This window comes from Ipomoea triloba, chromosome 7 (genome assembly GCF_003576645.1).
Source record: "Ipomoea triloba cultivar NCNSP0323 chromosome 7, ASM357664v1".
NCBI classification, from domain to species: Eukaryota; Viridiplantae; Streptophyta; class Magnoliopsida; order Solanales; family Convolvulaceae; genus Ipomoea; species Ipomoea triloba.
The window spans coordinates 12,278,849-12,301,472 of record NC_044922.1 but is presented as its reverse complement, the minus strand read 5'-3'; the positions used below and the strand labels follow the sequence as shown (position 1 = coordinate 12,301,472).

At 36.1% G+C, this 22,624-nt stretch overlaps 4 protein-coding genes and 1 non-coding gene across 5 annotated transcripts; 1 reads left to right on the top strand and 4 right to left on the bottom strand.

Moving 5' to 3' along the window:
* The first annotated feature begins 3,434 nt into the window (after nt 1–3,434).
* LOC116024139 lies at nt 3,435–4,460 on the top strand. The gene has a single exon (XM_031265039.1). It carries the CDS (start codon nt 3,435–3,437, stop codon nt 4,458–4,460), a length of 1,026 nt encoding a protein of 341 aa, XP_031120899.1.
* LOC116026362 lies at nt 3,837–3,943 on the bottom strand. Its single transcript, XR_004099831.1, has one exon. It is a non-coding gene; the product is annotated as a small nucleolar RNA R71 (small nucleolar RNA).
* A 9,735-nt stretch (nt 4,461–14,195) lies between the features above and the next one.
* Nucleotides 14,196–16,326, bottom strand: LOC116025410 (F-box/FBD/LRR-repeat protein At1g13570-like). The gene is made up of 4 exons (XM_031266630.1): nt 16,134–16,326; nt 15,505–16,044; nt 14,921–15,073; nt 14,196–14,814 (listed from the first exon to the last, which is right to left on the bottom strand). Exons 2-4 carry the CDS (start codon nt 15,991–15,993, stop codon nt 14,485–14,487), a joined length of 972 nt encoding a protein of 323 aa, XP_031122490.1. The 5' UTR covers nt 15,994–16,044; nt 16,134–16,326; the 3' UTR covers nt 14,196–14,484.
* Nucleotides 16,327–17,226: 900 nt separating this feature from the next.
* LOC116025411 (F-box/FBD/LRR-repeat protein At1g13570-like) lies at nt 17,227–18,465 on the bottom strand. Its single transcript, XM_031266631.1, has 2 exons — nt 17,544–18,465; nt 17,227–17,452 (listed from the first exon to the last, which is right to left on the bottom strand). The coding sequence occupies exons 1-2, from the start codon at nt 18,300–18,302 to the stop codon at nt 17,243–17,245; spliced, it is 969 nt and encodes a 322-aa protein (XP_031122491.1). The 5' UTR covers nt 18,303–18,465; the 3' UTR covers nt 17,227–17,242.
* A 1,858-nt stretch (nt 18,466–20,323) lies between these two features.
* LOC116025413 lies at nt 20,324–22,387 on the bottom strand. The gene is made up of 4 exons (XM_031266634.1): nt 22,172–22,387; nt 21,240–22,078; nt 20,965–21,116; nt 20,324–20,856 (listed from the first exon to the last, which is right to left on the bottom strand). Exons 2-4 carry the CDS (start codon nt 21,471–21,473, stop codon nt 20,850–20,852), a joined length of 393 nt encoding a protein of 130 aa, XP_031122494.1. The 5' UTR covers nt 21,474–22,078; nt 22,172–22,387; the 3' UTR covers nt 20,324–20,849.
* Between the last annotated feature and the right edge of the window lie 237 nt (nt 22,388–22,624).

Sequence of the window (22,624 nt, the reverse complement as noted above, 5' to 3'; positions counted from 1 at the left end):
TTATTATTATTATTATTATTATTATTAGTATTATAATGAAAGACTCCCGGTCGCAAACAAGAGAGACACATCGATGAACAGATGCGAGAGTTCTGGCGGCAGACGACATCCTCGGACAACGTGGACGGTAAAGGCTTCGGTCGCATTATTGTCCGATATTTTTGGCTGGGTTTTCGAACTGGCGAAAAGCTCCATGGCACTCCTCAATTTTCGCTCCTCTGCGAAACTGATTGCTTGGCTTGAAATTTGGTAGTCGGAAAAGCAGTTGAGAGATAGCAATATAAAAAGGAGGCAGAACGAAGGAAGGAGGGGGTGAATCTTAATCATAAAACCATCAATTTTACCCCAGACCATAGCTTCGATTGTATTCCGGTTCGTTGGCGGACTTTTGTTCAGGGGCGATAGCCGTCTGCAATTTTGGTGGCAGCGTCGAATCTATTCTGGGCAGGAGAAACTTTCCAGCAGCAAGACAAATCACTTTGGCAGCAACTCTTGTTCGGTATTTTTTTTATTTGCACATTCATTGTATTGATTAAAGCTACAGTAGTCCATAGCATGAGTTTGAGAATTGTGTTTTGCTTTCCTTTTCTTTAATTCACAGCGCATCATAATTCGTCAATCCCCAAAGCATATTTAAGTTTTTAAATAGTGAATTTGCAAAGCGTTAATTATATTCCTTTTCTTTCCTTGTCTTGTTTAGTTTTTTTTCCGTTATTGAGTATATTATTGCTTTTTAAGTTTAGGCCAATGTACGGCTTTCTTTAAGCTTTGTTACTGCTGTTTACTTAATTACTGTTTTAAAAAAATGATTTGCTAATTTTGTTGTCCTAGATGATACTGCCATTACAAGTTTTATTTAACTTTTTCATTCTCAATTTGTGTGAGTAAAAACTGCATGGAGTAATCTAGATTCTAGTGCTAATTGTGAAGCTTTGCTACGTATTTTATTTTAATTCTAGATTAAAGGTGCTTAGCTAATTTTGCTATCTCGTTTTTGTTGCCTTTTTATGCCATTTCTCTAAGTGTTTTGCTAGTTCTGGTTTTACTTATTTTCATTCGCTTTAATTATTTTCAAAGTTTATAAATTGCATGGTTTTAATTCCCTGTGGGATCGACCCTTGCGTTTGCACACTATCACTACACCGACTCGTGCACTTGCGAGGACTTTATATAAAATTGTCCATCAATTTTTGGCGCCGTTGCCGGGGAGTTATTTATTGTGCAATTTAATTTGTTTTTTTTTTCTCCTACCTTTGCTTTAAATAATTAGGACACTCATTCATTTTATTTTAGTTGCTTAATATTGCCTTAAAAAAAATTTCAAAAAAAAGTGCTTTTAGTATTTGTTTAATTTTTCTTTTTTTTTTTCCTTTTACTCTTACTTGAATATTTTATTTTGTTCGTTTGTTAGTTTATTTGTGTTTTTATTTTATGCAAGGTCGTCGTTCTTTAAAACCTACACTATTGCCTTTGGACGACCGCATTGATAAAAAAAAGAAAAAAACTTTACCTTCTGAAATACCTAGTTTTGAACCAAAAGAAACAACCACAACAATGGACGCACTTCTTCAACCCCATCGACCAAACCCTCAACCCAACCCCAGGCTAATGAAAGACTTTGGTAGGCCCCAAGTAGGAGCTTCACCTTCTTGCATAGTGCTTACTGATGCAGCCAGGAACTATGAGCTTAAAACGGTTCACTACAACCAATTGCCATCTTTTCACGGTTCAGCAAACGAAGATGCCCTTACCTTTATCAGGGATTTCTACGGGGTAGTCCAACACTTCCCGTTGAATGACTTGACCGAGGATGCACTGAGGATGAGGTGTTTCCCATACACCTTGAAAGATGGAGCAAAAACATGGTTCATGACTCNTTATTATTATTATTATTATTATTATTATTAGTATTATAATGAAAGACTCCCGGTCGCAAACAAGAGAGACACATCGATGAACAGATGCGAGAGTTCTGGCGGCAGACGACATCCTCGGACAACGTGGACGGTAAAGGCTTCGGTCGCATTATTGTCCGATATTTTTGGCTGGGTTTTCGAACTGGCGAAAAGCTCCATGGCACTCCTCAATTTTCGCTCCTCTGCGAAACTGATTGCTTGGCTTGAAATTTGGTAGTCGGAAAAGCAGTTGAGAGATAGCAATATAAAAAGGAGGCAGAACGAAGGAAGGAGGGGGTGAATCTTAATCATAAAACCATCAATTTTACCCCAGACCATAGCTTCGATTGTATTCCGGTTCGTTGGCGGACTTTTGTTCAGGGGCGATAGCCGTCTGCAATTTTGGTGGCAGCGTCGAATCTATTCTGGGCAGGAGAAACTTTCCAGCAGCAAGACAAATCACTTTGGCAGCAACTCTTGTTCGGTATTTTTTTTATTTGCACATTCATTGTATTGATTAAAGCTACAGTAGTCCATAGCATGAGTTTGAGAATTGTGTTTTGCTTTCCTTTTCTTTAATTCACAGCGCATCATAATTCGTCAATCCCCAAAGCATATTTAAGTTTTTAAATAGTGAATTTGCAAAGCGTTAATTATATTCCTTTTCTTTCCTTGTCTTGTTTAGTTTTTTTTCCGTTATTGAGTATATTATTGCTTTTTAAGTTTAGGCCAATGTACGGCTTTCTTTAAGCTTTGTTACTGCTGTTTACTTAATTACTGTTTTAAAAAAATGATTTGCTAATTTTGTTGTCCTAGATGATACTGCCATTACAAGTTTTATTTAACTTTTTCATTCTCAATTTGTGTGAGTAAAAACTGCATGGAGTAATCTAGATTCTAGTGCTAATTGTGAAGCTTTGCTACGTATTTTATTTTAATTCTAGATTAAAGGTGCTTAGCTAATTTTGCTATCTCGTTTTTGTTGCCTTTTTATGCCATTTCTCTAAGTGTTTTGCTAGTTCTGGTTTTACTTATTTTCATTCGCTTTAATTATTTTCAAAGTTTATAAATTGCATGGTTTTAATTCCCTGTGGGATCGACCCTTGCGTTTGCACACTATCACTACACCGACTCGTGCACTTGCGAGGACTTTATATAAAATTGTCCATCAATTTTTGGCGCCGTTGCCGGGGAGTTATTTATTGTGCAATTTAATTTGTTTTTTTTTTCTCCTACCTTTGCTTTAAATAATTAGGACACTCATTCATTTTATTTTAGTTGCTTAATATTGCCTTAAAAAAAATTTCAAAAAAAAGTGCTTTTAGTATTTGTTTAATTTTTCTTTTTTTTTTTCCTTTTACTCTTACTTGAATATTTTATTTTGTTCGTTTGTTAGTTTATTTGTGTTTTTATTTTATGCAAGGTCGTCGTTCTTTAAAACCTACACTATTGCCTTTGGACGACCGCATTGATAAAAAAAAGAAAAAAACTTTACCTTCTGAAATACCTAGTTTTGAACCAAAAGAAACAACCACAACAATGGACGCACTTCTTCAACCCCATCGACCAAACCCTCAACCCAACCCCAGGCTAATGAAAGACTTTGGTAGGCCCCAAGTAGGAGCTTCACCTTCTTGCATAGTGCTTACTGATGCAGCCAGGAACTATGAGCTTAAAACGGTTCACTACAACCAATTGCCATCTTTTCACGGTTCAGCAAACGAAGATGCCCTTACCTTTATCAGGGATTTCTACGGGGTAGTCCAACACTTCCCGTTGAATGACTTGACCGAGGATGCACTGAGGATGAGGTGTTTCCCATACACCTTGAAAGATGGAGCAAAAACATGGTTCATGACTCTTACACCTGGATCCCTTCGGACATGGCCGGAGGTGTATAACAAGTTTATTGGTAAGTTCTATTCCCATGCTAAAACTGCTGAATTGAGAAGAAAAATTGCGACCTTTTCGCAAGCTGAAGGCGAACCATTCCATGAGGCATGGGAAAGGTTCAACATGTTGCTCATTCAATGCCCCCACCATGGCTACCCGTTGGAGCTTCAAAATCAAACTTTCTATGATGGTTTGACTCAAACTAGCCAATCAATGGTTGACAATGCGGCTGGAGGAGCCATGGGAGAAAAAACTGCGGAGGAAACCTTAGCATTGTATGAAATGCTAGGGGCAAACTCCCAACAAAAGAGCGTTAGGGGACGGACGCCAGGTATGTATGAAGTTAATTCAAATGCTGGGTTGGAAATTCGAGTATCTGAGTTAGCAAAACAAGTGAAAAGCATGTATTCTATGATGAGTATGAAGCAAAACAATGCATCTATGGTGGACGAAGATGTTCATAATTTTGAACAGGCCAATGCTATGAATAGTTTCAATCAAAGGCCTAGAAATGACCCGTATTCTAATTCTTATAATCCGGGTTGGAAAAACCATCCCAATTTTTCTTGGAATAATAACCAGAATAATTTTCAACCTATTGCTCCACCTCAACCGAAAAAACCATCTTGGGAGGATTCTTTGGATATTTTCATACAGAATTGTAATAGATAGCAAGAAGCAAATAACCAGCGGTTCCAAATGCAACAAGAAGCAAACGATCAACGGTTCCAACGAACAGAGGCATCACTTGCTAAAACTGAGGCTTCACTTGCCAGAAATGAAGCTTCCATGAGAAAGTTGGAAGTCCAAGTGGGGCAAATTGCCGAAGCACTACAAGGCCATGTGCCAGGTAAATAAGTGTGGGAAGTTTGATAAACGTTATTATTTTTGTTATTTTAATAATCTTTGTATAGTTAATTTTTAATTTTTAATCAATTTCATATCTTTTTTTTATCTAGTTTTGCTATATTTACCTTTAGTAATATTTTTTATTTATTTTGAGGTTGTTTTTGTTATTTTAATTTTGTTAGTTCAAACACACGGCTCTGTTTTTGTTAATCCAATTTAATAAGTTTATTATTATTATTATTATTATTATTATTAGTATTATAATGAAAGACTCCCGGTCGCAAACAAGAGAGACACATCGATGAACAGATGCGAGAGTTCTGGCGGCAGACGACATCCTCGGACAACGTGGACGGTAAAGGCTTCGGTCGCATTATTGTCCGATATTTTTGGCTGGGTTTTCGAACTGGCGAAAAGCTCCATGGCACTCCTCAATTTTCGCTCCTCTGCGAAACTGATTGCTTGGCTTGAAATTTGGTAGTCGGAAAAGCAGTTGAGAGATAGCAATATAAAAAGGAGGCAGAACGAAGGAAGGAGGGGGTGAATCTTAATCATAAAACCATCAATTTTACCCCAGACCATAGCTTCGATTGTATTCCGGTTCGTTGGCGGACTTTTGTTCAGGGGCGATAGCCGTCTGCAATTTTGGTGGCAGCGTCGAATCTATTCTGGGCAGGAGAAACTTTCCAGCAGCAAGACAAATCACTTTGGCAGCAACTCTTGTTCGGTATTTTTTTTATTTGCACATTCATTGTATTGATTAAAGCTACAGTAGTCCATAGCATGAGTTTGAGAATTGTGTTTTGCTTTCCTTTTCTTTAATTCACAGCGCATCATAATTCGTCAATCCCCAAAGCATATTTAAGTTTTTAAATAGTGAATTTGCAAAGCGTTAATTATATTCCTTTTCTTTCCTTGTCTTGTTTAGTTTTTTTTCCGTTATTGAGTATATTATTGCTTTTTAAGTTTAGGCCAATGTACGGCTTTCTTTAAGCTTTGTTACTGCTGTTTACTTAATTACTGTTTTAAAAAAATGATTTGCTAATTTTGTTGTCCTAGATGATACTGCCATTACAAGTTTTATTTAACTTTTTCATTCTCAATTTGTGTGAGTAAAAACTGCATGGAGTAATCTAGATTCTAGTGCTAATTGTGAAGCTTTGCTACGTATTTTATTTTAATTCTAGATTAAAGGTGCTTAGCTAATTTTGCTATCTCGTTTTTGTTGCCTTTTTATGCCATTTCTCTAAGTGTTTTGCTAGTTCTAGTTTTACTTATTTTCATTCGCTTTAATTATTTTCAAAGTTTATAAATTGCATGGTTTTAATTCTCTGTGGGATCGACCCTTGCGTTTGCACACTATCACTACACCGACTCGTGCACTTGCGAGGACTTTATATAAAATTGTCCATCAGTATTCAAATCTCGATCTATCAAATATCTATTCAAGTACGTAAACAAAGGCAACGATCGAGTTACAACTTCTTTTTATCAAAGTGCTACAGATAAACAATATGGGACAACTATTGGTGAGGTCAAAATATATTACGATTATAGATATGTATCGCCTTACTTGGAGGATATTAGGTTTTGAAATACAATACAGATATCCTCTTGTAGAGCGCTTGAATTTTCATCTGCCAAATGAACAAAGCATTTACTTTGATGAGGCTGCCTTCGAGTTATCGGATTTTAGGATTTTATTTTAATTTTAATTTTGTTTATTCTTTAATTTGCATATGTTGAAGTGATGTAAATGATGTCGGGGAGGAGGAAAGATAGAATCAATCAACTTCCAACAGAAATACTTGACAATATTTTGGGATTATTGCCGATTAAAGAAGCTGGTAGAACTGCAGTTTTGTCTACCATTTGGAGAGATTGTTGGTCCAATCTCACACAACTTAACTTTGATTTTCAGTTCTGTTCTTATATTGGGAGGAAATATTCTGACAGTTATAACAAAGTCCGCATGCAACATCATGGACCTATTCGAAATTTTGTCTTCAATTTCAAGTTTGAGGGTGAAGTATCAATCAATAATGGGCCTAATTCTTGGAAGTTTGACTTCGATCAATGGTTCCTTTTTATCACTCGAAAAAGTTGTTGAAGAAATGAACATTACTTTTCCAACAACTATTGCAAAAAAAGAAATACTTCAGGCTTCCAAATTGCATATTTTCTTGCTTAACTCTCAAGAGGTTGGATCTCAACGGAGTATTAGTTGCACCAACAATAAATGCCCCTTGCATATTTCCGAATGTCACTTCACTTAGTTTTGACAAAGTTGTCTTTGGTACTATTAATCTGGATTGTGTTATAGATGTTCCTATGCTTGAGACTCTCACATTTAGCTATTGTGAAAATGCCTCATATTTCAACATTAAGGCTCCCAGGCTTGGCAGATTAACACTCAAGAATTAAGAAATTGAAGATGATATTGAGGTTTATCAACGCGTTCTCCCGATTAACTTGGACTTGTCATTTATTCATACTCTTTGTTTGAATTTTAATTTGAAGGTATTTTAACTATTTTTTTGTGGATATTACTTATTTGAAATATATTTTAGGAGCTGATCCCTTTATAAAATTTTTATTATTTCCAAGCATTTTGTCGGTGAACTTACTAGATGGCAATGTGAACTAAATATGGAATGCATGGAGTATCATATGTCGAATTTCACGATGATTATGAGTTTTCAATTCTTCATATCAGTTATTCATTCATTGCGACTATGTCCAAAATTACGCAAGCTCGACATAATGAGTTTATGGGTAATCTTCATTTTCATTTGACAAATTATTTAATGAAATTCTAGTTGTCTTTATTATTGTTTCACATTACTTAATACAAAGTTATACTAGTGTAAAAGATGAATTGAATGACCTTTTTTTTTTTTTTTTGAAGTTTGATGCAAGAATCTCTAACTCTATACTTTGGGAGGGACTTCAAAGTGTGGCTAAAGTGCTTAAAATGTTTCACACTTTCAAGCTTAGATTATTCAATGGGTCGAGATTTGAATTGCAATTCATCAAGATGTTGCTTGCTCACTTTTCCGCACTTGAAAAGGTTGTCATTATTCGTTGGGCGGATCTTGACTCCCATGAGGAGTTTGAAATCATGCAAAAGCTTTTACACTTTCCTCGTGCACCAAAGAAAGCAAAGATCATTTACATATAAGTATCTTATTATATTTTTATTGAATTGAATTTATGCATCTCCTTGATTCACACTCTCTAATTAAGTTCAATAATTTGTAATGGACTAATTAATGGCTAGCTTGGGTATCCTTACTAGTCTAACCTACTAGCACACAACCCTTTTTTGGTTTGAATTAATCTTTTGGTGCTAGCTATATATCTACAAATATGCCAAAAAGAAAGGAGATATTTTGTTGTGTTTTATAAAAATATAAGGATTTTTTTTTTCAATAATGATATAATGTCATCATTCCACCAAGATGAATTGTGTGGAATGCAATAGAAGAAAATGCAAAGACATGTACATGAAAAGTTTAGAATACATCATATTGCTTCAATTCCCCTATTTATATGTTGTGTAAAGACTGTGTAACGGAACAAAACTCTGAACCTAGTATGATAGTAGTGCAGAAACTCACTCATTTTAATACTGTTTTAATGGAGTAATCTTCTAGGTCCTCCAAAAGTCTTGAAGTAGAGCTATCTTCAATTCTTTGTTGTTACTCTTTTTCCAAAGTTAATGGAGTAATCCTTCAAACTGTACATTTCTATGCACAATGACTTCAACCCACTCAAACCCGAAAATTGAATTAGCCTTCACTATGCCGCTTGAAGGAATTGAAATTCCATTAAACTAACCTGCTAAGTAAATGTTTAGGGACAAACCGTCACTAAAAATAAGTGGCTAACTTCCCCTTCTTATAGAATTCTCCATTCTCCTTGCTAAATCATTAAAAATTAGTCTCTCTTAACATGTATGGGATCTAAAGGTAATCTTCATTTCTATATATATGGATCAATTGTTCCATAAAATTCTGATTGATTCCATTATTGTTGCATTTCAAATTTGTTATTTAAATTATGAACTGATTGCTTATTTATTTTTATGTTCTGTTATTAGTCAATGAAGTTAAATCCAGAAGATTTTGTGCTTATGGAGGAATTCAGCAGTGTGGCTCGAACACTGTAAATACTTCGCACTCTGAAGTTTAGCTGTTTTTCTGGGATGAGGTCTGAAATGCAATCTATCAAGGTGTTACTTGCTTGCTTTCAAGGAATTGAAAAGGTTGTCATTGTTCGGAGTTGGATTATCCCCGATAAAGAGTTTAAAATTATGCAGGAACTTTTACGTTTTCATTGCCTCTACAAATGTTTGTTGGTAGAGAAAGACACCACTGGTATATCAGACTGCTGCAGTGTATATTAGGATCTAATCAGTAAATGTGCAACAGAATATTATTTATATTGTTCGAAGGTAGCTTTGTGGTTATCTGCTTTGCATATTTGGAAACATAGGAAGAAGTCCTAATTGAAAACAAGTAGCCAATGCTACGATTGAACGTAGTAAGGATTGAATTGCAGAATACGACGTAGAAGGAATATTATGAACTTATTATAGAATGAATTAAAATATATACTAATTGTATTTAATTTTATATTTATGGATATTAATGTTTAGATTTATGAATATAGTGTATGATAATATTATTAAATATGATTAGGCCAGAGCATTGACTATTACAAGTATAATGCATACATAGCAAATTGACAATATACTAATTTAGTTTTAACTTACAACTACAATTACAAACATGCAAAATGGAATATACAAATTTGAATTAATGTCATATGGATTCCTTCAAATATAGTGATTTTGGCACGTTTAGTCCTAAACTTTTAAATTGATTGTATGTGGTCCTTCGACTTTCAAATTGTTTCCATACGTGATCCAAGTTAACACACCTTATACATATCACACTATCATCGCCCGAGACAAAATCCAGTACTTATAAATATTCAAGGGAGACATTCTTCAAGTCTACTACTTAGCAAAATAAGATGTCATCCTTATATCTTACAAATGTTTACAACAATTCTTGACATCCATTGATTACATTTCTACATTATTGGAATTTTGACCGCCATGGAGGAGTCCAGATCGTATGATTCTTGAATAACAACTTTCTCGCGAAAGGGATTTAGAAAGAAACATTTTCAAAATAAATAAATAAATAAAAATACTTTTTGAATGTTTATTTCCTAAATCAGCTCTATCATCAATGTGTTAAGCATTTTTAGATCCTAATCAATAAGATCCTCGGAAAGTCTTATCTCAACCTATAAAAATGTCTACAACTCAACATGAAATGGAAATTAAGTAAAACCATGAGAAAATTAAGAAAAAAGAAATCGTAATTTCCAATAGGATCGGTTTCTTACTCCACCGGGAGTGCATAGAGTAAATTTCTTAACACGGCTGCCAGCATGGCACAAAAGATCCAATGTCATTTATCATGTTTACCAGAGCTACGCTTTTATCACCTTTGCATCTTTCGGCACACTCTTAACAAATCCCCATTGACCACGTTTTGCCCATGGCCCAACCATACAAGGAGCCATCGTGTTCCATGCAAACAATTTGGGCTTTTGGAGATGCACGAGGAAAACGCAATGCAACAACTCCCTTATGGTATCCATTTGCCACACACCATCTAGTATCCAGGAGAGAATGAAGTGGTAGTCAAAACACTAACTTTATTATGCAGGTTTACCATCGACAATTCCAACAACTATGGCGAGGGATATTCAGATGATCTTAAAGCTTATGCTATTACGAGTCAGGTTCCTCGTTATTTATGTTTCCTTCCGTTTATGTTAGTTAATAATAATATCTAACAACGACTACTTCAACATTTTCACTCTTGTGAGAGATAATAGTAGCAATAATGGTCTAATTAAGGTATGCATAGACACATAGAAATGGTGACGGGATTCTCTTGTCATCAAAAAAAAAAAAAACATTTAGCATCACGTTCAAACCAAACATGCTCGAAAGCTAATGAAGTGATGCTAGAAAATATACATCCAGCATTTACCGAGAAGCCAAGAAAAAAACCACCGAACTTAAGTGTCTTAATTGTTGAGCACAAGATAGTACAAACTAGCATGCAACTTATATGTATGATATAAAAAGATGTTTTTTTTAAGCAGTATACCATTTCTTGATAGAAGATACCACGCACGGATCTAAATCGGATTGTTATAACTTAGGATCTAAATAACTATAGGAGCAAACATAGGGTTCTTTGTCCCTCGAGGTGCACCAAGAACACTGTGTATTTGTGTATTCAAATTAGCACAGTATTGACCTTTATTACATCATATATACTAGGAAAAATTGTAATTTATGCGCCTAGCTTCATAATATGTCAATTATCAATGTCACCCCTGAATTATTAGTTCTGTAAATGTTGCCCCTCAATTTTCAAAACAATACAGATATTGCCCCTCTCAAGTATAAATGTTGCCTCTCAATTTTCAAAACGGTACATATATTGCTCCTCCCGTATGGTACGGGACGGGCAATATATGTACCGTTTTAAAAATTGAGGGGCAACATTTACACCACTAATAATTCACGGTGACATTGATAATTGACATATTATGGAGGGGTATAAATTACAATGTTTCCTATATACTATGTAGTATTTATGGACAAGGATTGCATCTAATTGTTACAACTTACAAGAGAGCAAATAATGAATAGACGCATGTCCATAAAAGGTTTATCTCAATATATCAAGTGCTGGTCTTCTATAGCAGTAGTTATACCGTGGACTATGGTCCACAATGCATTGTGGACCATGAGTCATAGCTGATACTGCAGTTGTGTTGAAAGAATACTGCAGTTGTGTTGAATGGATACTGCAGTTGTGTTGAAAGGAAACTGCAGTTGCGCGGAACAGAGACCGTTTCATCCGTCTGGAACTGCAGTTGTGTTGAACGGATACTGCAGTGGTGTTGAACGGATGAACGACCTCTGTTCTGCGCAACTCAATTTCCTTTCAACACAACTGCAGTATCCTTTCAATACAACTGCACTATCAGCCATGACCATGGTCCACGGTATAATTTGCGCTTCTATAGTGCATTTTTAGCTCCCAAGGTCCTTATCGCCTTGCTTATCCTATTCTTGTGTTGTTTATCCGTGTTGAATGACACCAGTCAATAATATTAACCTCAATAAGAGAGAAATATCATTTCTATAACAATTTATTCCATCAGGCATTTTAAAAAAAAAAAAAACTTCTTTAATTTATTGTATTAGAATATAATGACAAGAAAATTATCTCTCTATAAGTATAGCAATATTTATTATCTAAAATACCTTCATAAAATTGTGTCTGTTCAGATGTGAAAATATTTTTTAGAAAAAATAAAATATAAAATGAATTTCTTTGAAGGTTTTTTTTTTTTTCAAATGTGAACTTCACGGTACCCAACTATATATACAATGGGGTCCTTAAATGAAGTAGGTTAAGGATTTGTTTGGAAATCTGTAAAATATTTTTCAGAAATGACTCATTTTTCAAAAAATATTTTAATTTCCTGGCGTTTAGTTGAATGTTTGAAAATTATCCTTTTCGGTTTGACGAAAGTTAAGAAATTGTTTTTTTTTTCTGTTTAGTTCATTTTCCTGAAAAATAAACATATCATTTGCTATAATAATAATAATAATAATAATAATAATAATAATAATAAGTGGTGGTGGTGATGGTGGTTTAGTAGTGGTCAGGGGCGGAGCCAGGATTATACGTTGAGGGCGGCCGATCACGAACAATTAAATACATTTTTATTCATTTAATATATACCAAAATACATCATTACATATTTACATTACAAATCTACTAAAATTTCGAACATATATCTTGCATATCACAAAAATCATCTATAATTGAATATATCACAAAAATAATACGAGAATATCCAAACGATACATACACTAAAAATACAAACTGACCTTCCAAATATTTGATAAAGATAACATCGAAGAACTTAGAAGAAAAAAGAAGTGGAGATAGTAGAGTACGTGGAATTAATAAAGATGAGAGTTAATGTGGAGATAGTAGAGTAAGTGGAAATGAGAGAGTATTTCTCAAAAATAAAAAAGTGGAAATGAGAGAGAAAGTGGAAATCTGCAAAAAAAAAAAAAAGTGTAGTCCACATGCACATGCTGCCTCCAAAACCTTTTGTTTCTTTCAATGCATATATAACATAATAAATGTAGGAACCCAACGCCAAAAGATATATAATACAGAGTAATATAAATTTATTTGGAAGCTCAGGGTGAGGAAGAGACAAATATTTTGAAGAGGGAGGCGGCAGGGGCTAAAATTATGCATTATAATTCTAAAACATTGGGTGGGTGGGGGGGGGGCAAGGCCCCCTGCAAGTACTATGTAGCTCCGCCCCTGGTAGTGGTGTTGGTGGTAGTGGTACGATGGTGGTGTGGTAGTGGTGGCCTGGTGTTGGTGTTGGTGTGGTAAGAGTGGTGGTTTTGTAGTGGTGATGGCGGTGGTGATAGTGGTGAAGGTGGCATTAGTGTAGTGGTGGTGGTGGTTGTTGTTGGTTGTGGTAGTGGTGGTGGTGGTGCCAACGGTGGTGTAGTAGTGGTTCTGGTGGTAGTTGTTGGTGGTGGTGATGGTAGCAGCCGTGGAGGTGTGGTAATGGTGGTGGTTGGTGGTGATTGTGGTAATTTGATGGTTGTAGTTGTGGTAATATTAATAATAATCTAGAAAATAAGTTTTTCTTTAAAAAAAAAAGAAAAGAAAGATAGTGAAGAGAGATTTTGGAAAATAAAGAATTCGAAAAATATTTTTCAACTAAAATATTAGGTTGACATTTTCTGCCAAATTAAACTTTTTTTCATAAATCAAAATGGATATTTTTCTTTGACTCCATTTTCTTTGAATACCCAAAAACCGAAAAAATTAAAAAAAAAAAAAAACAAAAATATTTCGAAAGTCATTTTCTAAGTTTCCAAACGAACCCTAATTCAAACACCAAAATCAAGATAGAAGAAACTATATTAATGCAATAACAATTAAGAACGCAACTTATACCTATCACACTATCATCATCCGAGACAAAATCCATTACTTATATATATTCAAGGGAAACATTCTTTAGGTCTACTTAGCAAAATAAGATGACATACTATCTTACAAATGTTTTCTACTCTAAACCATGCAATGAACCTGCACAATACTCAATTCCTAAAACTCTGCGAAGCCAACTACTCTACCGAAAGGTGTAGTCAACGTAGAAAATTTGTACTTTTGGAGATGTACCAGGGAAGCCAACTGTATTGGAATTTTGACTGCCATGGAAGAGTCCAAACCATATTGGAATTTTGACTGCCATGGAGGAGTCCAAACTGTATGATTCTTGAAATAATAGCTTTCTCCCGAGCAAGAGATTTAGAGAGCAACATTTTCAAAAAAAAAAAACTTTTTAAGTGTGGATACCCTAAATCAGTTCAATCTTCAATGTGTTCATCATTTTTAGATCCTAATCAATAAGATCATCCAAAAGTCTTATCTCATCATATAAAAATGTCTACAACTCAACATGAAATGAAAATTAAGTACAACCATGAGAAAATTAAGAAAAAAGAAAACCGCAATTGCCAAATACATACTTTATAGGATCGGTTTCTTACTCCACAAGGAATGCATATAGAGTAAATTTCTTAACACGGCCGCCGGCATGGCGCAAAAGATCGAATGTCATTTATCATGTTCACCACAGCTACGTTTTTATCACCTTTGCATCTTTCGGCACACTCTTAACAAATCCCCATTGATCACAATTCGCCCATGGCCCAACCAGACATGGCTCCCTTGTGTTCCATGCAAACAATTTGGGCTTTTGGAGATGCACGAGGAAAACGCAACAACTCCCTTAGGCTTTTGACAGCTACAGATGTGTCAATAAAACAAGATTCCATAATAACAACTTTCTCTAGTGCGGGGGATTTTGAGAGCAGCATTTTTACAAAAAGTATTTCGACTGTGGATCCCCTAAATGATTCAATCTTGATTGTGTTAAGCATCTTTAGATCCTGAATAATAAAGCAACCATCTGGATCCTCCAAAAGTCTTGAAGCTGCTTCTTCATCAAATTTGCTTACTTCCTAAGTCAAGAAAAAATGAAAGACATGCACAACTCTAAGGACATTTGAGAAAGAAAAAACAAAAGAATCCTATATGCATAATTGCCAAATTAAATGTATACTCAACCTGATAAGTCGTAATTCCCAGTTCACATACGTTGGGACATTTTTGAAGCAATTGCATAGCAGTGGTGAGCTGCTTCGCACATCGAAAACGTAATTCATACAGCCCTAGTACTTGGAGATTTATTGCAGTTGCAAACAAAGATGCTTCCACATACTTGAAAAATAGTAATAAAGAAAGAGAAAAAATTAGGCAGACACTTAAGAACTTTAACAATTAAGCCAGAAGGAAACTAATTAAATTAAATCTGTTGGCCATATATCCATATTTGCATAAAGTAAAATGAGGCAGATTCTCACCAACAAGGAAGACCCACACAACCAAAGACTCTTAATTGCTTTCAAATGTGGTGCCAACCATCTTGAGTTAACCACATCATGCACAGAATAACGAACAGACAACCTTTCAAGTTTTGAAGCGCTGATCTCAAATTTATTGATCCCAACGCAATTAAAGAAAGCCAGCTTCTCAAGGTTAGGAATACTAATACTAATACTAGAGGCAGTTCCATTAACAGTGGGCCTAAATTCAACACTCTAGAAAAATAATGAAGTGACATTGGAAAATATACCACCAACATTATTTACCGGAAAATCAATAAAGGGACCGTCGACACTCATTTGCTTAATTGTCCGGCACGAGAGTATACAAAATGGCAGCCTATATTCATCCTCTCCACAATTACAAAATTTTATGATAAGCTCCTCCACACCATTTCTTGATAGAAAAAGACACCACCTATCCAAATCAGACTGCCGATAATAATGTTTAACATATAGAGTAAATTTCTTAACCGGTCCAGCACGGAAAAGGATAATATTATTTATTATGTCAATGAGAGTTCTGCCTTTATCATCGTCGCCCTGTTCGACACTATATATGAAGTCATAATCGAACGCAAGCCTCCCATGTTGCAACCAAACATCATTCCAGTGAGTTGATAGTAGAGCAGTTCTGGCAGCGTCTCGGGTGGGCAAACACTCCAAAATTATGTGCTTTATCTCTACCGGCAGAGGACTTATTAAATCCCTACTCCTATCCTCTACGGTGGCTTTGATTTGCCGACGCCGAGCCATTAAATTGATGCGTCACTCGACATCAAAACCTAAAATCCTTCTATTCTTCAACTGTAAATTTAGTATTTGGTAAATAAAACGAAATTAGGAAGCTAAAAGAGTTAGGGAGAAAACAGAGATTGGGGTAAAAGTGACAAAACCTCTGATGTTTGGTTTGCTTTGGGCCTTTGCGGGTTAGGAAATCTTGAAGATTAGCCGTGGAGCAGAGTAGCAGACGCCAGACGGAGAAGACTAAGGCTGGCCGCCGGTGGAGCTGAGTGGAGACTGGAGAATCGCGGTGGAGAGTGGAGACGACTGAGTCGCAGGGCTGAAGGGTTAGGATTTTAGTTTTAGGATTTCACGATTATTGTTTTATTTGGAGTTTTAGCATATTATATAGTGAGGTGGAGGTGAGATAAGGTAAGAGACAAAGATTAAATTTTATCTGCTATGATTAGTTTTTGTAGTGTACACAACTAAAATGGTGTAGTAAGATGGAATTGTAATTCAATTGTTTGGTTGAGAGAATTGTAATTCCTATAGCTCCCCTCTAACGGATTTGGGAGTTGGATTTGTGTAAAAAGGAGATCGGTAATGAAGAGAGAAAAGAGAGTGCAGAAAGATAGTAATTTGATCATAAACTTTGCATAAAAAAGCAGTACAATACATATGGTATTAATCCCCAAAATTCCTCTAACTGATTCAACAAGACGAACAGAAGAAGGTGTTGGAACAATGCTGAAACGACGACGTCTGAAGGACTTCAGACGTCGTCTGACTTGCCTTTACAACGGCTTTAACAAACCCTTCCAAAGGTGTTGTTTCCTTCGGCTTCTTCTTCCTTCTGAGTTTGTCTTCATTACTGTTGTTACCTTATATGGCCGTTACATCCCCTCCTTATAGAAATTGTAATTTCACAATTTGTTGAATTGCAATTACATGGTGAGTTAGAGAAAATTGCACTTTTGTTCCTATGAGTATAGGAGTCTTGTTAATTGCAACACTTGACTTTAAAAACTAACAATTTAGTCCCGTAACTATGTAATTTTTAACACATTTGGTCCTTCCGGACAAATCACCGGTCAAATATCGCTGGAAAAATGTAACCCTTTTTAAATTATTTATTCATGGGGTAAATTGGTCATTTTAGTAACCTTACAATGACCAATTATAATAATAATAATAATAATAATAACAATAATAATTTTAAGGGTTGACGACGGACGAAGGCAAAGTGAATAACACATACAACCACGAGGAAATGAAACAATCATGATTGCCAAATATATGGTCCATAAGTTTCATGTCTTACAAAATCTGATGCAGTAATCTTCAGCTCACATAGGTTGGGGGAATGTTGAAGCAACTGCAAAACAAAGGCAAGCTTCTCTCCACATGAAACATTTAACTCATACAGCTCAATCACTTGCAAATTTATTGCGGTCGGGAATGTCATTGTGGCTATTTCTGGATTTTTACACTTCAAAAAAAAAAAATTTTAAATCATATGTGCATACGAATAATCAATCTATTTGCATAAAGGAAAAGAATGCAAAAGTAGAGATTCTCACCGGCAACAAATTGACACTCAAGCAAAGAGTCTTAATTGTTCTCAAATAAAGGGTAAACCATCTGGATTCATCGAGCTCCGAGAACAGAGAACCAATAACCGTCAAGCTTTCAAGTTTTGGACTGCTGATCTCAAAATTAGTGATCCCTTTACAATGACTGAAAGACAGCTCCTCAAGATTAGGAATTCTGTACACAATTCCCTTAACATTATCACTAAATTCAGTATGCTTGAAAGCTAATGAAGTGGCGCTGGGAAATATACAACGAGGGATCGACAAATCAAAAATGAATTCACCCAGAAACAGTTCCTCAATTGTCCGGCAAGAAAATATACAAGATGGTAGCTTATGGTTACGGGAAATAAACAAACTAAGTTCCTGTAGACCATTTCTGGAAACAAAACGACACCACCGATCTAAATCAGACTGCTGGGGCTTAGGATCCGATGCGTGGTAAACGTGTAGAGTAAAATGCTTAACGGGTCCAGCACGGAGCATTAGAATATCATTTATTGTGCTAATCTGAGCTATACCTTTCTCTCCTTCGTACTTTGAGAAGCATTGGAAGAAGCACCGATCAAACACAAGCTGCCCATGCCGCAACCAAACATGGTTCCAGTGAGTTGAGAGCAGAGCAGTTCTGGCCGCGTCTCGAGTAGGCAAGCACTCCAAAATCCTTTCCTTCACTTCTAATCGCAGTTCACTTATTACATCCCTTCTTGCATCCGCTTCGGATTTTCTCCGACGATAACTCGCCATTAAACTGGAAACAAAAGATAAAATCGCTCGATTCACATTCCAATTCAGCTCACTAGATGTTGGAAACAAAAGAAATTTCGAAGAATTTGGGAAGAAAAAAAGAGATTAGGGAAAAAGTGTCAGAAACCCTCGCCTTCTCTGCTCCACTGTTTACTGCCTTAGATGTTTTGATTTTTGAGTTCGGAAGAATACAATATATTATTTGAATATTGCAACTACATTCTTTTGTATACTTTAAATAATGTACATTTAATAAATAAAGAGTTAATACCAGTCAAGGTCCTCCGAATTTAGTGGTTTCGCCACCAATAGTCCTAAACTTTCAAATCGACACTTCGTGATCCTCCGAGTTTCAAAAGTGACCTGCTCTAGTCCTTCCGTTAAAATTTTCTGTTTCAGCTGTGAAATGTAAGGGCATAATAGTCTTTTTATTTATTATCCAACAAAAACAATTCATTTTGCTCAGAAATTAAAATTAAAGTTGTCCTACCTAATCTTGTGCTACCACCTGCCGGAGTGCCTCTCTGCCCTCCGCAATGGCAGCTCCATCCCCAAATAATGCTTAGGGTATAATTTAAATAATCTATTATTTTATTGTACACTTAAAATTTGGGACATGTGTAAAAAGAGTCTGGTGCAAGGAATCTCCATCCCCAAAAATTCACACAAGGACGAAGATGTGGGCATTTCTCCATCCCCATTAGGGAATGGGGCAATGTTGAGGAATGGGGGATGATTTTAAGGCATGGGCAAGGACGACGATCCTATTCCTTGTCTCTGCCCCGCCCTACCTCGTTGTCATCCTAAACTATTGTTTGTCTACACTTTCCTCGAGAACCTCTCATTTACCCTTTTTTTTTTAATTTATCTGTGATTTTACCATTATCCTATCCCCCGCTCGTTCCCCACCTCGCTGCCATCCCAAATTGTTGTTTGTCAACGCTTCCTATGCTCGAGAACATCTCATTTATCTGTTATTTGTTTATCTATGATTTTATGATTTACAACAATTGAGGACAACCATTGATTACATTTCTACTTTAAACCCTGCAATGGAGCTGCATCATACTCAATTCCTAAGAGCATCCCCATCAATGGAGCATGGGGTGGTTTTTTAGGAAACATGGGTGATGTGGAGGAGAGAGTGAGTAGAGAGAATGAGCAAGGTCATCGAAGGAGTAGAGGTTTTAAGACTGACAAGTGGGGCTCGTATGGTGGAGAGAGGCACACCTATTCGGGCTTCAGGCGCACCTTGCGCGCGTAATAGCTTCTCTTTTTTTTTTTTTTGGGAAGACTTTATTTTTTTTCTCTCTCTCTTCCCATATTTTCTTTCCTACTTGCAAAAACTTCTCAAAAACCACAATTGTTGGAGATGCTCTAAAACTCTACAAAACCCCAACCACTCTACCTAAAGTTGTAGTCCACATAGACAATTTGTATTTTTGGAGATGCACCAAGGAAGTCATGCCAACAACTCTCTTGGAATTTTGACCGCCATGGAGGAGTCTAGATCATATGATTATTTGATTCTTGAATAACAACTTTCTCCCGGGCAAGGGATTTAGAGAGCACCATTAAAAAAAAAACATTTCGAGTGTGGATACACTAAATCAGTTCAATCTTCAATGTGTTAAGCATTTTAGATCCTAATCAATAAGATCCTTCAAAAGTCTTATCTCATCGAATAAAATGAAAATTAAGTACAACCGTGAAGAAATTAAGACAAATGAAAATCATGACTACCAAATATATACTCTATAGGATTGGTTTCTTACTCCACAAGGAGTGCATACAATAAATTTCTTAACACGGCGGCCGACAAGCATGGCGCAAGAGATCAAATGTCATTTATCATGTTCACCATAGCTACGCTTTTGTCATCTTTGCATCTTTCGGCGGCAAATTATACAATGGACCAGGGTCTACCTTGCATTGTAGACCCTGGTCCAAGAAGAACTTTCAGATTCTATATCAATAGTTGATACATTCTTTACCTGTAATTGATAGTTTCTGCACTTGTAGTTATCATATTAAGTATTAACAATTATCAAGTTATTTGTTTACATGTTCAAAAAACTATTAATAGTATGTACAAAATGGGTTAATTGAAGGTACAAAATTTTTGTATCAAGATTCGTGCAATATAAAATTATAAACCCTAATCCATGGTATAACAATTGTCTTTTGGCACGCTCTAATACCACTCCATTGACCACAATTCGCCCATGGCCCAACTATACATGGAGGCATCGTCATCGTCGTCATTTTCCAAGCAAACAATTTGGGCTTTTGTAAATGCACGAGGAAAACGCAACAACTCCCTTAGGCTTTTGACAGCTATGGATGTGTCAATATCACTAGATTCCATAATAACAATTTTCTCTAGTGCGGGGGATTTTGAAAGCAACATTTTCACAAAAAGCATTTCGGTTGTGGATCCCCAAAATGAGTCAATCTTGATTGATATAAGCATCTTTAGATCTTGAACAATAAAGCAACCATTTGGATCCTCAAAAAGTCTTGAAGCAGCTTCTTTATCAAGTTTGCTTACTTCCTATAACTCAAGAAGAAATGAAAGACATGCACAACTCTGAGGACATTTGAGAAAGAAAAAACAGAAGAATCATATATGCATAATTGCCAAATTAAATGTATACTCAACCTGATAAGGCGTAGTTCCCAGTTCACATAGGTTGGGGCATTTTTGAAGCAATTGCATAGCAGCAGTGAGCTGCTTCCCACAACCAAAATGTAATTCATACAACCCAATACTTGGAGATTTATTGCAGTTGCAAACAAAGATGCGTCGATATACTTGAAAAATGGTAATAAAGAAAGAAAAAAAAAATTAGGCAGACAATTAAGAACTTTAACAAGTCAGAAGGAAGCCATCCATTTGCATAAACCTAAGTAAAATGAGGAAGATCAGATTCTCACCAGCAAGGAAGAGCCACACAACCAAAGAGCTTTAATTGCTTTCAAATGTGGTGTCAACCATCTTGATTCAACCACATTATTCACAGAACCACGAACAGACAACATTTCAAGTTTTGAAGCGCTGATCTCAAATTTATTAATCCCTCGACAATCAAAGAAATTCAACCTCTTAAGGTTAGGAATACTAATACTGGATGCAGTTCCATTAACAGTGCGCCTAAATTCAACAGCCATAAAAGATAATAAAGTGACATTGGAAAATATACCACCAATGGCAAATCAATAAAGGGAGCGTGGACAATCAGTTGCTTAATTGTCGGGCACGAGAGTATACAAAATGGCAGCATAAATGCAGCCTCTCCACAATGAAAAAGACATATGTTAAGCTCCTCCACACCATTTCTTGATAGAAAAAGACACCACCTATTCAAATCAGACTCCCGCAGCTCGGGATAATAATTTGGAATCACTAGAGTAAATTTCTTAACCGGCCCAGCACAGGAAAGGAGAATACTATTTATTATGTCAACTAGAGTTCTGCCTTTATCATCGTGGCCCTTATTGACACTATATCTGGCACTACTTGAGAATTCCCAATCGAACGCAAGCCTCCCATACTGCAACCAAACATGATTCCAGTGGGTTGAGGGTAGAGCAGTTCTGGCAGCGTATCGGATGGGCAAACACTCCAAAATTCTGTGCTTTACCTCTACCGGCAGAGAACTTATTAAATCCCTACTTGCATTTGTATCCGCTACGGTGGTTTTGATTAGCCGACGTCGATCCATTAAATCGATGCGTCACTCGAAATCAAAAGCTGAAATTCTTCTATTTTTCAACTGTAAATTTAGTATTTCGTAAATAAAATGAAATTAGAAAGCTAAGAGTTGGGGAGAAAACAGAGATTGGGGAAAAGTGACAGAAACCCTCACCTCTGATGTTTGGGCCTTTGCGGGTTAGAAAAGCCGAAGGGAAACGGAATTCTATTCCTCTTGAAGAGTAGCAGACGTCAGACGGAGAAGATTAAGGCCGGCCGCCGGTGGAGCTGAGTGGAGACTGGAGAATCGCGGTGGAGAGTGGAGACAGAGAGACTGCTGAGTCGCAGGGCTCAAGGTCGAAGGCTGATTGTTGAACTAGGGCCTAGGGTTATTTTAGTTTTAAGGATTTTACATTATTTATTTATTTAAAATTTTGGTTAATTGATAGTTTCGGCTCAAATTATTAACTGAAATTCTCCATCAATAGTGTTGAGGATCAAATAATAAAATATTGTGGCAACCTTATGGGCCATCTCGAAGGGGAGAAGTGATATAGTTTGGAACAATTGTGGTCTATGCATCGTGATGTCGTGGTCAAATAATAAATATTGTGTATTGTGGGCAAAG

Coding starts and splice junctions, on each gene's coding strand:
- LOC116025410 (XM_031266630.1), bottom strand. CDS start 15,993: ATGGCTCGGCGTCGGCAAATCAAAGCCACCGTAGAGGATAGGAGTAGG. Junction 15,074..15,504: donor GTCCCTTTATTGATTTTCCG/GTAAATAATGTT, acceptor CTATTTTTCAAG/TATGTGGAAGCATCTTTGTT. Junction 14,815..14,920: donor TGGGAATTACGACTTATCAG/GTTGAGTATACA, acceptor TTCTTGACTTAG/GAAGTAAGCAAATTTGATGA.
- LOC116025411 (XM_031266631.1), bottom strand. CDS start 18,302: ATGGCGAGTTATCGTCGGAGAAAATCCGAAGCGGATGCAAGAAGGGAT. Junction 17,453..17,543: donor TGAGTGTCAATTTGTTGCCG/GTGAGAATCTCT, acceptor TTTTTTTTGAAG/TGTAAAAATCCAGAAATAGC.
- LOC116025413 (XM_031266634.1), bottom strand. CDS start 21,473: ATGGCTGTTGAATTTAGGCGCACTGTTAATGGAACTGCATCCAGTATT. Junction 21,117..21,239: donor TGTGTGGCTCTTCCTTGCTG/GTGAGAATCTGA, acceptor CCATTTTTCAAG/TATATCGACGCATCTTTGTT.
- LOC116024139 (XM_031265039.1), top strand. CDS start 3,435: ATGGACGCACTTCTTCAACCCCATCGACCAAACCCTCAACCCAACCCC.